This window comes from Coregonus clupeaformis, chromosome 2 (genome assembly GCF_020615455.1).
Source record: "Coregonus clupeaformis isolate EN_2021a chromosome 2, ASM2061545v1, whole genome shotgun sequence".
Classification (NCBI taxonomy): domain Eukaryota; kingdom Metazoa; phylum Chordata; class Actinopteri; order Salmoniformes; family Salmonidae; genus Coregonus; species Coregonus clupeaformis.
This window is the reverse complement of record NC_059193.1, coordinates 5,336,739-5,351,628: the sequence shown is the minus strand read 5'-3', so window position 1 is coordinate 5,351,628 and position 14,890 is coordinate 5,336,739. Positions and strand designations below refer to the sequence as shown.

The 14,890-nt window shown below is 45.5% G+C and overlaps 1 protein-coding gene across 2 annotated transcripts in view; it reads right to left on the bottom strand.

The window, feature by feature from the left end:
• Positions 1-14,890, bottom strand: part of LOC121542626 (SNF-related serine/threonine-protein kinase-like) — a 61,565-nt gene that overhangs the window by 4,553 nt on the left and 42,122 nt on the right. For both annotated transcript variants that reach the window (XM_045226025.1, XM_041852063.2), the window contains exon 4: positions 2,511-2,723. In XM_045226025.1, coding sequence (XP_045081960.1) covers positions 2,511-2,723 — 213 coding nt within the window. The remainder of the gene's footprint in view (positions 1-2,510; positions 2,724-14,890) is intronic.

Sequence of the window (14,890 nt, the reverse complement as noted above, 5' to 3'; positions counted from 1 at the left end):
CCCTCTGGAATCAATGAGACAGTAGATAGCTAGTTCACATCCCTCTAACCGCTCTGGAGTCAATGAGACAGTAGATAGCTAGTTCACATCCCTCTAACCCCTCTGGAATCAATGAGACAGTAGATAGCTAGTTCACATCCCTCTAACCGCTCTGGAGTCAATGAGACAGTAGATAGCTAGTTCACATCCCTCTAACCCCTCTGGAGTCAATGAGACAGTAGATAGCTAGTTCACATCCCTCTAACCCCTCTGGAGTCAATGAGACAGTAGATAGCTAGTTCACATCCCTCTAACCCCTCTGGAGTCAATGAGACAGTAGATAGCTAGTTCACATCCCTCTAACCCATCTGGAATCAATGAGACAGTAGATAGCTAGTTCACATCCCTCTAACCCCTCTGGAGTCAATGAGACAGTAGATAGCTAGTTCACATCCCTCGACAGCCTCTGGGATTATTCTACACTGTATTAATGAACAATCAACCCCCCCCCCATAATGTAATGTGTGTGTGTGAATGAGAATGTAAATGTCTGTCTGTAAGGTGGGAGGTGGGGGCTTCACCGGGACAATAATCTCTTGAATGACTGGGAAGTGGGGATAAATCCTCTGGCGTATACTCAAGACTCCCTGCATCCCTCTGTCTTTCCTCCTCTTCAGTAAAGCCCTTCCTTCAGACAGGGTTAATAAAGGAGGCCAGTGTTCCTGTGAGGAACCTCTATCCTCACTGTGTGTCTGTGGCTGTAAAACACGGCTGGCAGCGGCCCTGCTGCTTTAAAGTGGAGTCAGTATGTATGTTTCAAATCACATCCATGATTCATGTTCAGGGTAGGAGGATAAGGGAGGGCTGCTGTTGAGTTCACATTACAGTTCAACACTTTGGTCTCTTATCTGCTGACTGAGTCCCCTCAGATGTTCAGGTTCAGTTCTATGCATTAGTAGTGCAGATGTTAGTAGTGAGCGTGACAAAGAAACAGGTTTGGTGGGTTGCAGTTGTAGAACCCTCAATATGAAAAGGGCAAATGAAGAACAGACTTCACAACAATTATTTCATTCATGCCTCGACAGAGCAAATGTCACAGTCAGTCAATCATTGGGAAAAGTCAAGTTGAAATAAATTATTTCAAATACCTCGTGACTTGCAGAAGACTAACGGCCGTCTGCAATTGTGTGTGTGTGTGTGCGTGTGTGTGTGTGTAGGTTAGGGCTGTGGCGGTCATGAAATTTTGTTAGCCGGTGATGGTCATGCAAATAACTGTTGGTCTCACGGTAATTGACCATTAATGAACATAAAGACATTTAGCATCTCCTGGCTTCCACGCATAGCCTACAAGTCACTGATGCAGACCTTTGGAACATATATATTTGAATATAGCCTACACCATCACAATAAATCCATTATTTATTTTAGACAGGTCTAAAGAAACATGATATGAAGAAAATGTAGTCTATTACAGAAGAACAGAATAGCATACTCTGAGTTGTCCTTATGTTAAGCCCTGATCTGGCTATGCCATATGGCTGTGGGCTACACTAGTTCATTTAGCAGACAAGATTTGCTTAGAATTCTGTGGCATTATTTCATAGTATGAGGAATACAATTGAACATAGCTGAATAAAATAGAAAGGTTATTTTCTCCAAATGATTTCCAAGTATGTTCGCTCATGTGGCTATTCTGTGTTGAGCGGTTAACAAAGAAACAGGTCCTGCTATATGCTTAATTTAGAGTTATTTATGCGACTTTAGTTGTGATACAAACATTAGGCTATATGTTTCGATTTTATATACCTTCTAAGGCTGCATGATGTGACTAATGATTTGAAAAAAGTTACATGAAAGGCATGAGCTCTGTTCTGTTTCTTGTGTAGGCTGCACACACTTCATCAGTCTCATGCACAATTTTACAAGCACTTGATAATTAATTATATTATTAGCCTATGACTATCCAATCTACTCATCACATTAGGAATAGTAGACTTTCTAACATAAGTCTGCAAATGCGATGATGCATGGAATGCTATATTATAAAGGTGCATTTTTATGGTGAAAATGTGCTACCACAAACTTAAAACTCACACCTATGTATGCCAGGTAGGCTACACCGGTTGTAAAGCAGATTAATGTGCTTAATTTTAATAATTGAGCAATAAACATAGCAGCACAAGAAAGTTGGGATCCTCTTTTAAATAGTGGCCAGTCAAAACTATGTTTTCACATGCGATTGTGCAATGACTGAGGTTATAAGGAGTGATTAGAGGGACAATAGAGTGCTGAGTACCAGGCCATTAGCGACTGGCAGTTAGCAAGTTTGGTAGGCTACTAATGACCATCAACGGCATCAGAGCACATTTTTAGAGAAGCCTAGTTAACTGAGACTAAACGGTCACGTGGAATTTGACAGCGGTCATGACTCGTGACCGCCGGCGTGGCGGTAATACGGTCACCGTAACAGCCCTAGTATAGGAAGACGTTTGTATATCTAGACATCTGTCCATGTCTGTGTGTTAACTTACTCTACTATGGTCTCTCGGTCTGCGATGTCCCCCAGCACCATGCGCTGTATGATGCCGTTGTGCTCCTCCTCAGACAGGCTCTTATGGGACACCAGGGGGGTGTTGAATTTGGTGGCTGGGGACGGGTCCACCCCCTGCAGCCAGGCATGGCTCTCGATCTCCTCCAGAGACGCACGGCCCTTCGGGTCCCGCTGCAGCATCCGGCCTACCAGACTAGAGAGAGGAAAAAGTATTCATTGTTTTTGTCATGATTGACTGAATTTGCTCTTATAGGTTTGCTTTGGTAATGTAAGAGGATGTTTTATCATGCCATTAAAGCTCATTGAATTGCATTGAGAGAGAAACAGATGCAGAAACAGAGGCAGAGAAGAGAGGGCACCATGTTGGTCACATTGCAAAACGACCACAGCACCCCCTGCCCTAGGTAGGGCTGGCACAATTACCATATAACCAAACGTTATGAAGACAGTCATGAGATACACTGAGTGTACAAAACATTAAGAACGCCTTCCTAATATTGAGTTGCCTGGCAACTACTACCATACCCTGTTCCAACAGCACTTAAATACTTGGTCTTGCCCATTCATCCTCTGAATGACACACGTACACAATCCATGTCTCAAGGCTTAAAAATCCTCCTTTAACCCGTCTCCTCCACTTCATCTACACTGATTGAAGTGGATTTAACAAGTGACATCAATAAGGGATCATAGATTTCACCTGGATTCACCTGGTCAGTCTGTCATGGAAAGAGCAGGTGTTGTTAATGTTTTCTACAGTATTCACACCTCAACTTTTTCCGCATTTTGGTGTGTTACAGCCTGAATTTAAAATGGATTTGGCTAAATTTAGATTTTGTGTCACTGGCCTACACACAATACCACAATGTCAAAGTGGAATTATGTTTTTAGAAATGTTATACACATTTCAAAACAGACTCAACCACAAATACCAGGGAGGTTTTCCAATGCCTCCCAAATAAGGGCACCTATTGGTAGATGTTTTTTTTTTTTTTAACAGACATTGAATATCCCTTGATCATGTTGAAGTTATTAATTACACTTTGGATGGTGTATCAATACACTCAGTCACTACAAAGATACAGGTGTCCTTCCTAACTCAGTTGCCGGAAAGGAAGGAAACCGCCCAGGGATTTCACCATGAGGCCAATGGTGACTTTAAAACAGTTACAGAGTTTAATGGCTGTGATAGGAGAAAACTGAGGATGGATCAACAACATTGTATTTACTCCACAATACTAACCTAATTAACAGATTGAAAAGAAAGAAGCCTGTACAGAATACAAACATTTGAAAACATGCATCCTGTTGTTTGCAAAAAGGCACTAAAGTAAAACTGCAAAAAATGTGGCAAAGAAATTAACTTTATGTCCTGAATACAAAGTGTTATGTTTGGGGGCAAATCCAACACAACACACTGAGTACCACTCTTCATATTTTAAAACATGTTATGGGTATGCTTGTCATTGGCAAGGACTAGGGAGTTTAGGGATAAAAAATAAATGGAATAGAGCTAAGCACAGGCAAAATCCTAGAGGAAAACCTGGTTCAGTCTGCTTTCTAACAGACACTGGGACACATTCACCTTTCAGCAGGACAAAAAAACAACCCAAAAAAGCATTGCAAGACTTGAAAATGGCTGTCCAGCAATGATCAACAACCAACTTGACAGAGCTTGAAGAATTTAAAAAGAATAAATGTGCCAATATTGTTCCATCAAGGTGTGCAAAGCTCTTAGAAACGTAGTCTTTCTGAGTAACAGTGGTAATCGCTGCCATAGGTGATTCTAACATGTTTTGACTCAGGGGTGTGAATACTTATGTAAATTAGATTTCTGTATTTCATTTTCAATACATTTGCAAAAAGTTCTAAAAACATGTTGTTTTCACTGTCATTAAGGGGAGTTTAATCCATGTTGAATTCAGGCTGTAACAACAAAATGTGGAAAAGTCAAGGGGTATGAATACTTTCTGAAGGCACTGTATATTTGTATTTTTTTACGAACAGCTGACTGAAGACGGGACGGCAGACGAGGCAGACCATTCCTGCAGTAACATGGACTCTTAATGTGTTGAAACGGTTGCTCCTTGCTGAAACAAGAAACTAGCAAACAAGTCTTCGGTTGCCTAGGCAATGCCCCCCACAATGCAGCACATAGAAATAGAATGAATAGAACAGGCTTGGAACATCTAACCCTAGCAATTTGACCAATAAACCCATTGGTACACTTGCAATGGCTGCCTGGTATTGTGATGCAATAATTTCCATGGTAATGTAGAATGTTCGTTCAAATGATGTGGCTCATGCAATGGAATGTATTTTGTGTAATGTCAGTTGAGTTGAATCAACAAATCATAGCACATGTGGATGGGTACACATCCTGCTTGGCTCCTATGGGTGCACACGCAATGGCCGCCAGTCCACCCATTATGCCATCATTGACTTGAATGGGGACGCCCGTTCTATTCATTCTACTTCTATGGCAGCACATGCAGTCAGGCGTGAAGTAGAGGAGAAATGTAAAAAAATATTTGTATATAAATTATTATTTTTAAAGAATGCTATTGGAAAGGTTATTATGGAGACCACTGTCATTTGGCTGGCCAATTACCATCATCCAAAATTCCATGACCGTCACACCCCTCCCTCTCTACAGGCAGGTAGCCATGCTGTTCATTACATCACTTTACTGTCCTATACTGTGACACTGGCTCAGGGATCCATCTAGGACGGTATTTATTACTGCTCATCTCAGCCAACTAGGCTATTTACCCTGAGCTCCCATCCATTTAGACATCCATCTATAAGATATTAACACACAGCAACAACCCTCCATTACTTCTATGCTGGAAAGCATCCGCTGCTGTACAGTACATCTCAGTTTGCTAACAGTCAAAGTGACAGTTACATTTTCTGTAAAATCACACTTAAAGCGGCAATCCGCAGATTAAACAATAACAAAGCATTTTCCACACCCCTGTTTCGGTAAAAAGCTGAGGGATGGGGCTGGAAAAATGTAACCACTCAAATTCATAGAGAGCGCTATGGATGTAAGGACTAACCATGATATCAAAATTATAGTTTTAAGCATGGTTTGAGGTTATATAGTGTTTGCTTACATTTACATTGTTTGCAAACATTGGAGTAAAACAAGCTTATATTTTCGGTTCTGATGGGGTACGACAGTTGAACTATGCTCATGAGGCATTTACGAGTTATATTCTTCAAGAAGCAATGGGTACATATCATTAATTTATAAGTATGTAGCAAATGCAGATTTCCTCTTTAAGCACATAGGATGGTGGATGAGGTGAGCCTCACCTTAACGATGTAAAGCTTTGATGGTCTGGAAAAGCACTATACTAGCCTATGCCCTATATATCCAATCAATTATTAAATATTAAAATGTACGGTACGGCTCAGTCATGTTATACACAGTGCTTGAAGAGAGGCTTCACGGCCAACAGACACACATTGAAAAGGCATCAGCTTAGAGAGAGAAAGCGACACTGGCAAATTGGAGTTGGTCATACAGCGCCTCAGTGGCTTACATTTGATGTGCAAATAAAATGTGTGAAAACAGAGATTGCAATTTAATACGATTATGAAGGTTATAATAAAACTGGGCGAAGAGACTAAATTAATACTGTAAAACCTATCTGCATTAAAAGTCCCAATGAGGTCTGGATATATGCATCTAGGCCTATCTCCTGTTTTCTGGTTTCATAAAATTACAGAGACAAGAAAGATGTCATCCAGATATTAAGCTTTTAACCTAACGAAACAACACCACTACATTTTTAAACCTAATGACACAACACCACTACTACATGTTTAACCTAATGAGTAGGACTGGGAGATATGGCCTAAAAATCTTCGATTTTTTCAAACTTATGGGCGATTCACACTGTAAATCTAGATTTTTCAAATGTTCTCTAAATAAGCTTCATTGTACAATAAAAAATGTCAAATACACTGCATTTCAGACAGTCAGCAAAAATCTAATGAATTCAGGGCTTGTGATATTATACAGTGGGAAAAAAAGTATTTAGTCAGCCACCAATTGAGCAAGTTCTCCCACTTAAAAAGATGAGAGGCCTGTAATTATCATCATAGGTACACGTCAACTATGACAGACAAATTGAGAGAAAAAAAATCCAGAAAATCACATTGTAGGATTTTGAATTAATTTATTTGCAAATTATGGTGGAAAATAAGTATTTGGTCACCTACAAACAAGCAAGATTTCTGGCTCTCACAGACCTGTAACTTCTTCTTTAAGAGGCTCCTCTGTCCTCCACTCGTTACCTGTATTAATGGCACCTGTTTGAACTTGTTATCAGTATAAAAGACACCTGTCCACAACCTCAAACAGTCACACTCCAAACTCCACTATGGCCAAGACCAAAGAGCTGTCAAAGGACACCAGAAACAAAATTGTAGACCTGCACCAGGCTGGGAAGACTGAATCTGCAATAGGTAAGCAGCTTGGTTTGAAGAAATCAACTGTGGGAGCAATTATTAGGAAATGGAAGACATACAAGACCACTGATAATCTCCCTCGATCTGGGGCTCCACGCAAGATCTCACCCGTGGGGTCAAAATGATCACAAGAACGGTGAGCAAAAATCCCAGAACCACACGGGGGGACCTAGTGAATGACCTGCAGAGAGCTGGGACCAAAGAAACAAAGCCTACCATCAGTAACACACTACGCCGCCAGGGACTCAAATCCTGCAGTGCGAGACGTGTCCCCCTGCTTAAGCCAGTACATGTCCAGGCCCGTCTGAAGTTTGCTAGAGTGCATTTGGATGATCCAGAAGAGGATTGGGAGAATGTCATATGGTCAGATGAAACCAAAATATAACTTTTTGGTAAAAACTCAACTCATCGTGTTTGGAGGACAAAGAATGCTGAGTTGCATCCAAAGAACACCATACCTACTGTGAAGCATGGGGGTGGAAACATCATGCTTTGGGGCTGTTTTTCTGCAAAGGGACCAGGACGACTGATCCGTGTAAAGGAAAGAATGAATGGGGCCATGTATCGTGAGATTTTGAGTGAAAACCTCCTTCCATCAGCAAAGGCATTGAAGATTAAACGTGGCTGGGTCTTTCAGCATGACAATGATCCCAAACACACCGCCCGGGCAACAAAGGAGTGGCTTCGTAAGAAGCATTTCAAGGTCCTGGAGTGACCTAGCCAGTCTCCAGATCTCAACCCCATAGAAAATCTTTGGAGGGAGTTGAAAGTCCGTGTTGCCCAGCGACAGCCCCAAAACATCACTGCTCTAGAGGAGATCTGCATGGAGGAATGGGCCAAAATACCAGCAACAGTGTGTGAAAACCTTGTGAAGACTTACAGAAAACGTTTGACCTGTGTCATTGCCAACAAAGGGTATATAACAAAGTATTGAGAAACTTTTGTTATTGACCAAATACTTTTTTTCCACCATAATTTGCAAATAAATTCATAAAAAATCCTACAATGTGATTTTCTGGATTTTTTTTCCTCATTTTGTCTGTCATAGTTGACCTTTGATGAAAATTACAGGCCTCTCTGTCACGATCGTCTGGGTAAGGAGTAGTAGACCAAGGCGCAGCGTGTGAAATAAACATGACTTTATTTAATTAAAGTTTCTAAATACAAACAAAACACGATTCGTGAAGTCCACGGTTAAACATACCGACACGGAACAAAAACCCACAACACCCAAAGGAAAACATACAGATTAAATATGGCTCCCAATCAGAGACAACCAGCAAACAGCTGACACTCGTTGCCTCTGATTGGGAGTCACATCGTCAAACATAGAATCAAACAAACTAGAATACCCAACATAGAAAATGAACACAGACAGAATGAACACACCCTGGCTCAACATATAGAGTCCCCCTCTCAATCAGAAAGATTTCTGGCTCCCAGGTGTCTTTTATACAGGTAACGGGCTGAGATTAGGAGCACACTCTTAAAGGGAGTGCTCCTAATCTCAGCTTGTTACCTGTATAAAAAGACACCTGTCCACAGAAGCAATCAATCAATCAGATTCCAAACTCTCCACCATGGCCAAGACCAAAGAGCTCTCCAAGGATGTCAGGGACAAGATTGTAGACCTACACAAGGCTGGAATGGGCTACAAGACCATCGCCAAGCAGCTTGGTGAGAAGGTGACAACAGTTGGTGCGATTATTCGCAAATGGAAGAAACACAAAATAACTGTCAATCTCCCTCGGCCTGGGGCTCCATGCAAGATCTCATCTCGTGGAGTTGCAATGATCATGAGAACGGTGAGGAATCAGCCCAGAACTATACGGGAGGATCTTGTCAATGATCTCAAGGCAGCTGGGACCATAGTCACCAAGAAAACAATTGGTAACACACTACGCAGTGAAGGACTGAAATCCTGCAGCGCCCGCAAGGTCCCCCTGCTCAAGAAAGCACATATACAGGCCTGTCTGAAGTTTGCCAATGAACATCTGAATGATTCAGAGGAGAACTGGGTGAAAGTGTTGTGGTCAGATGAGACCAAAACGGAGCTCTTTGGTATCAACTCAACTCGCCGTGTTTGGAGGAGGAGGAATGCTGCCTATGACTCCAAGAACACCATCCCCACCGTCAAACATGGAGGTGGAAACATTATGCTTCGGGGGTGTTTTTCTGCTAAGGGGACAGGACAACTTCACCTCATCAAAGGGACGATGGACGGGGCCATGTGCCGTCAAATCTTGGGTGAGAACCTCCTTCCCTCAGCCAGGGCATTGAAAATGGGTCGTAGATGGGTATTCCAGCATGACAATTACCCAAAACACACGGCCAAGGCAACAAAGGAGTGGCTCAAGAAGAAGCACATTAAGGACCTGGAGTGGCCTAGCCAGTCTCCAGACCTTAATCCCATAGAAAATCTGTGGAGGGACCTGAAGGTTCGAGTTGCCAAACGTCAGCCTCGAAACCTTAATTACTTGGAGAAGATCTGCAAAGAGGAGTGGAACAAAATCCCTCCTGAGATGTGTGCAAACCTGGTGGCCAACTACAAGAAACGTCTGACCTCTGTGATTGCCAACAAGGGTTTTGCCACCAAGTACTAAGTCATGTTTTGCAGAGGGGTCAAATACTTATTTCCCTCATTAAAATACAAATCAATTTATAACATTTTTGACATGCATTTTTCTTGATTTTGTTGTTGTTATTCTGTCGCTCACTGTTCAAATAAACCTACCATTAAAATTATAGACTGATCATGTCTTTGTCAGTGGGCAAACTTACAAAATCAGCAGGGGATCAAATACTTTTTTCCCTCACTGTACACAGACTTGCTACAGCCTACACAGACTAGCTACACTACTACAGCCTACACAGACTAGCTACAACCTACACAGACTAGCTACACTACTACAGCCTACACAGACTAGCTCCAGCCTACACAGACTAGCTACACTACTACAGCCTACACAGACTAGCTACAGCCTACAAAGACTAGCTACACTACTACAGCCTACACAGACTAGCTACAGCCTACACAGACCAGCTACAGCCTACACAGACTAGCTACACTACTACAGCCTACACAGACTAGCTACAGCCTACATAGAGAGAAGCAGACATGGGGGTTCGCTGAGTGTAGTGTACGGTGCTCCTCCTGTGAGCTACGCCATCTTCTGCATGGACTCTCTCAGCCCAGTATGTCTGTCTGTCTGTCTGGCCAGGGATTTGTCAGCTCTGGGCTCCCTGTAGACCCGGAGCGGAGCAGTATGCCTATCTAAAGAGTGGCAGGCCAGGCAGACCCCTGATAAGAAGAATCTAACCCGTTTTTTAATAAACGCTGTCCGCTTCCATTTCCCTCTGCCAACCGTGACGCAGACTGCATGACCAACCCACAGAAACGCATGCGCACGGCGAACACGCACACACACGATAGGAGCGCTTCTGACTAGGCCTAAGACTAGGCCTATCCATCATAATTCTATCCGTCAAGGTTCAACTTTCTGTACAATATTTATTTGAATATAAGCTTTACTTCTGTCTCCGAGCATGTTAGAGTCTGATTCATACCTACATGTATTATTTCACTCCCCATTCCAGCCTCACTCATGTCTCTCTCGGTCTCTACCCATTCCTTCATCACTCCTCCTGTCTCCTGTCTCTACCCATTCCTTCCTCACTCCTCCTGTCTCCTGTCTCTACCCATTCCTTCCTCACTCCTCCTGTCTCCTGTTTCTACCCATTCCTTCCTCACTCCTCCTGTCTCTACCCATTCCTTCCTCACTCCTCCTGTCTCTACCCATTCCTTCCTCACTCCTCCTGTCTCTACCCATTCCTTCCTCACTCCTCCTGTCTCTACCCATTCCTTCCTCACTCCTCCTGTTTCTACCCATTCCTTCCTCACTCCTCCTGTTTCTACCCATTCCTTCCTCACTCCTCCTGTCTCTACCCATTCCTTCCTCACTCCTCCTGTCTCTACCCATTCCTTCCTCACTCCTCCTGTCTCCTGTCTCTACCCATTCCTTCCTCACTCCTCCTGTCTCCTGTCTCTACCCATTCCTTCCTCACTCCTCCTGTCTCTACCCATTCCTTCCTCACTCCTCCTGTCTCCTGTCTCTACCCATTCCTTCCTCACTCCTCCTGTCTCTACCCATTCCTTCCTCACTCCTCCTGTCTCCTGTCTCTACCCATTCCTTCCTCACTCCTCCTGTTTCTACCCATTCCTTCCTCACTCCTCCTGTCTCTACCCATTCCTTCCTCACTCCTCCTGTCTCCTGTCTCTACCCATTCCTTCCTCACTCCTCCTGTCTCCTGTCTCTACCCATTCCTTCCTCACTCCTCCTGTTTCTACCCATTCCTTCCTCACTCCTCCTGTTTCTACCCATTCCTTCCTCACTCCTCCTGTTTCTACCCATTCCTTCCTCACTCCTCCTGTTTCTACCCATTCCTTCCTCACTCCTCCTGTCTCTACCCATTCCTTCCTCACTCCTCCTGTCTCCTGTCTCTACCCACTCCTTCCTCACTCCTCCTGTTTCTACCCATTCCTTCCTCACTCCTCCTGTTTCTACCCATTCCTTCCTCACTCCTCCTGTTTCTACCCATTCCTTCCTCACTCCTCCTGTCTCTACCCATTCCTTCCTCACTCCTCCTGTCTCCTGTCTCTACCCATTCCAGCCTCACTCCTCCTGTCTCCTGTCTCTACCCATTCCAGCCTCACTCTTCTCTCTGGGGAAGAAGACAGGAAACTGCTATGGGGATATTTATAGTAACCTCCTAGTCATGCATGCTGTATCTCCTCTCTCCTGGAGAATGGAGGCTTGGCTACCATACTGTAACAGCAGGCAGGCATGGAGAGAGAGATGGGAGAGAGGGAGGAAGACGTAATAGAGCAAAAGCGAGAGAGAAAGAAGAAAAGAAAGCGGGAAGTAAGAGACCGACCGACCCAGACCGACCGACAGACAGAAAGACAGACAGACCGACCGACCCAGACAGAAAGACAGACCCAGACAGAAAGACAGACAGACCGACTGACAGACAGAAAGTCAGACAGACCCAGAAAGACAGACCGACCGACCCAGACAGAAAGACAGACCGACCGACCGACCGACCGACCGACCCAGACAGAAAGACAGACCGACAGACAGAAAGACAGATCCAGAAAGACAGACCGACACAGACAGAAAGACACAGAAAGACCGAGACAGAAAGACAAACAGACCGACCAACCGAGACAGAAAGGCCGACCGACTGAGACAGTAAGACAGACAGACAGACCGACCGACAGAAAGACAGACCGATAGAAAGACAGACCGACCGAAAGACAGACCGACAGAAAGACCGACCGAAACACAGACCGACAAAGACAGAGCGACAGAAAGACAGACCGACCGACACAGACAGAAAGACAGACCGACCAACCGAGACAGAAAGACAGATTGACCGAGACAGAAAGACAGACCGACCGAGACAGAAAGACAGACCGACCGAGACAGAAAGACAGACCGACCGAGACAGAAAGACAGACCGACCGACCGAGACAGAAAGACAGACCGACCGACCGAGACAGAAAGACAGACCGACCGACCGAGACAGAAAGACAGACCGACCGACCGAGACAGAAAGACAGACCGACCAACCGAGACAGAAAGACAGACCGACCAACCGAGACAGAAAGACAGACCGACCGAGACAGAAAGACCGACCGACCGATACAGAAAGACCGACCGACCGATACAGAAAGACAGACCGACCGATACAGAAAGACAGACAGACCGACCGACCGAGACAGAAAGACAGACCGACCGACCGAGACAGAAAGACAGACCGACCGACCGAGACAGAAAGACAGACCGACCGAGACAGAAAGACAGACCGACCGACACAAAGACAGAAAGACCGACCGAGACAGAAAGACCGACCGACCGAGACAGAAAGACAGACCGACTGACCGAGACAGAAAGACAGACAGAAAGACAGACCGACCGATACAGAGAGACAGACAGACCGACCGTCCGAGACAGAAAGACAGACAGACCGACCGAGACAGACCGACCGACCGAGACAGAAAGACAGACTGACCGAGACAGAAAGACAGACCGACCGACCGAGACAGAAAGACAGACAGACAGACCGAGACAGACCGACCGACCGAGACAGAAAGACAGACTGACTGACCGACCGAGACGGAAAGACAGACCGACCGACTGACCGAGACAGAAAGACAGACCGACCGACTGACCGAGACAGAAAGACAGACAGACCGACCGAGACAGAAAGACCGACCGACCGAGACAGAAAGACAGACCGACCAACCGACCGAGACAGAAAGACCGACCGACCGAGACAGAAAGACAGACCCGACCGACCGACACAGAAAGACAGACCGACCGATACAGAAAGAAAGAAAGACAGACCGACCGAGACAGAAAGAAAGACAGACCGACCGAGACAGAAAGACAGACCGACCGACCGACCGAGACAGAAAGACAGACCGACCGACCGACCGAGACAGAAAGACAGACCGACCGACCGACACAAAGACAGAAAGACCGACCGAGACAGAAAGACCGACCGACCGAGACAGAAAGACAGACCGACCGACCGAGACAGAAAGACAGACCGACACAGAAAGACAGACCGACCGATACAGAAAGAAAGACAGACCGACCGAGACAGAAAGACAGACCGAGACAGAAAGACAGACCGACAAAGACAGAAAGACAGACCGACCGAGACAGAAAGACCGACCGACCGAGACAGAAAGACAGACCGACCGACCGACACAGAAAGACAGACCGACCGACCGAGACAGAAAGACAGACCGACCGAGACAGAAAGACAGACCGACACAGAAAGACAGACCGACCGATACAGAAAGAAAGACAGACCGACCGAGACAGAAAGACAGACCGAGACAGAAAGACAGACCGACAAAGACAGAAAGACAGACCGACCGAGACAGAAAGACCGACCGACCGAGACAGAAAGACAGACCGACCGAGACAGAAAGACAGACCGACCGAGACAGAAAGACCGACAGATACAGACAGACCGACCGACCGATACAGAAAGACAGACCGACCGATACAGAAAGACAGACAGACAGACCGAGACAGAAAGACCGACCGACCGAGACAGAAAGACAGACCGACCGACCGAGACAGAAAGACAGACCGACCGAGACAGAAAGACAGACCGACCGAGACAGAAAGACAGACCGACCGAGACAGAAAGACAGACCGACCGATACAGAAAGACCTACCGACCGATACAGAAAGACAGACAGACCGACCGACCGAGACAGAAAGACAGACCGACCGACACAGAAAGACAGACTGACCGACACAAAGACAGAAAGACCCGACCGAGACAGAAAGACCGACCGATACAGAGAGACAGACAGACCGACCGACCAATACAGAAAGACAGACCGACCGAGACAGAAAGACAGAAAGACCGACCGAGACAGAAAGACAGACCGACCGACCGACAAAGACAGAAAGACAGACCGACCGAGACAGAAAGACCGACCGACCGACCGACAAAGACAGAAAGACAGACCGACCGAGACAGAAAGACCGACCGACCGAGACAGAAAGACAGACCGACCGACCCGACACAGAAAGACAGACCGACACAGAAAGACAGACCGACCGACCGAGACAGAAAGACAGACCGACCGAGACAGAAAGACAGACCGACCGAGACAGAAAGACCGACCGATACAGACAGACCGACCGACCGATACAGAAAGACAGACCGACCGACACAGAAAGACAGACAGACAGACCGACCGACCGAGACAGAAAGACAGACTGACCGAGACAGAAAGACAGACCGAGACAGAAAGACAGAAAGACCGACCGACCGAGACAGAAAGAC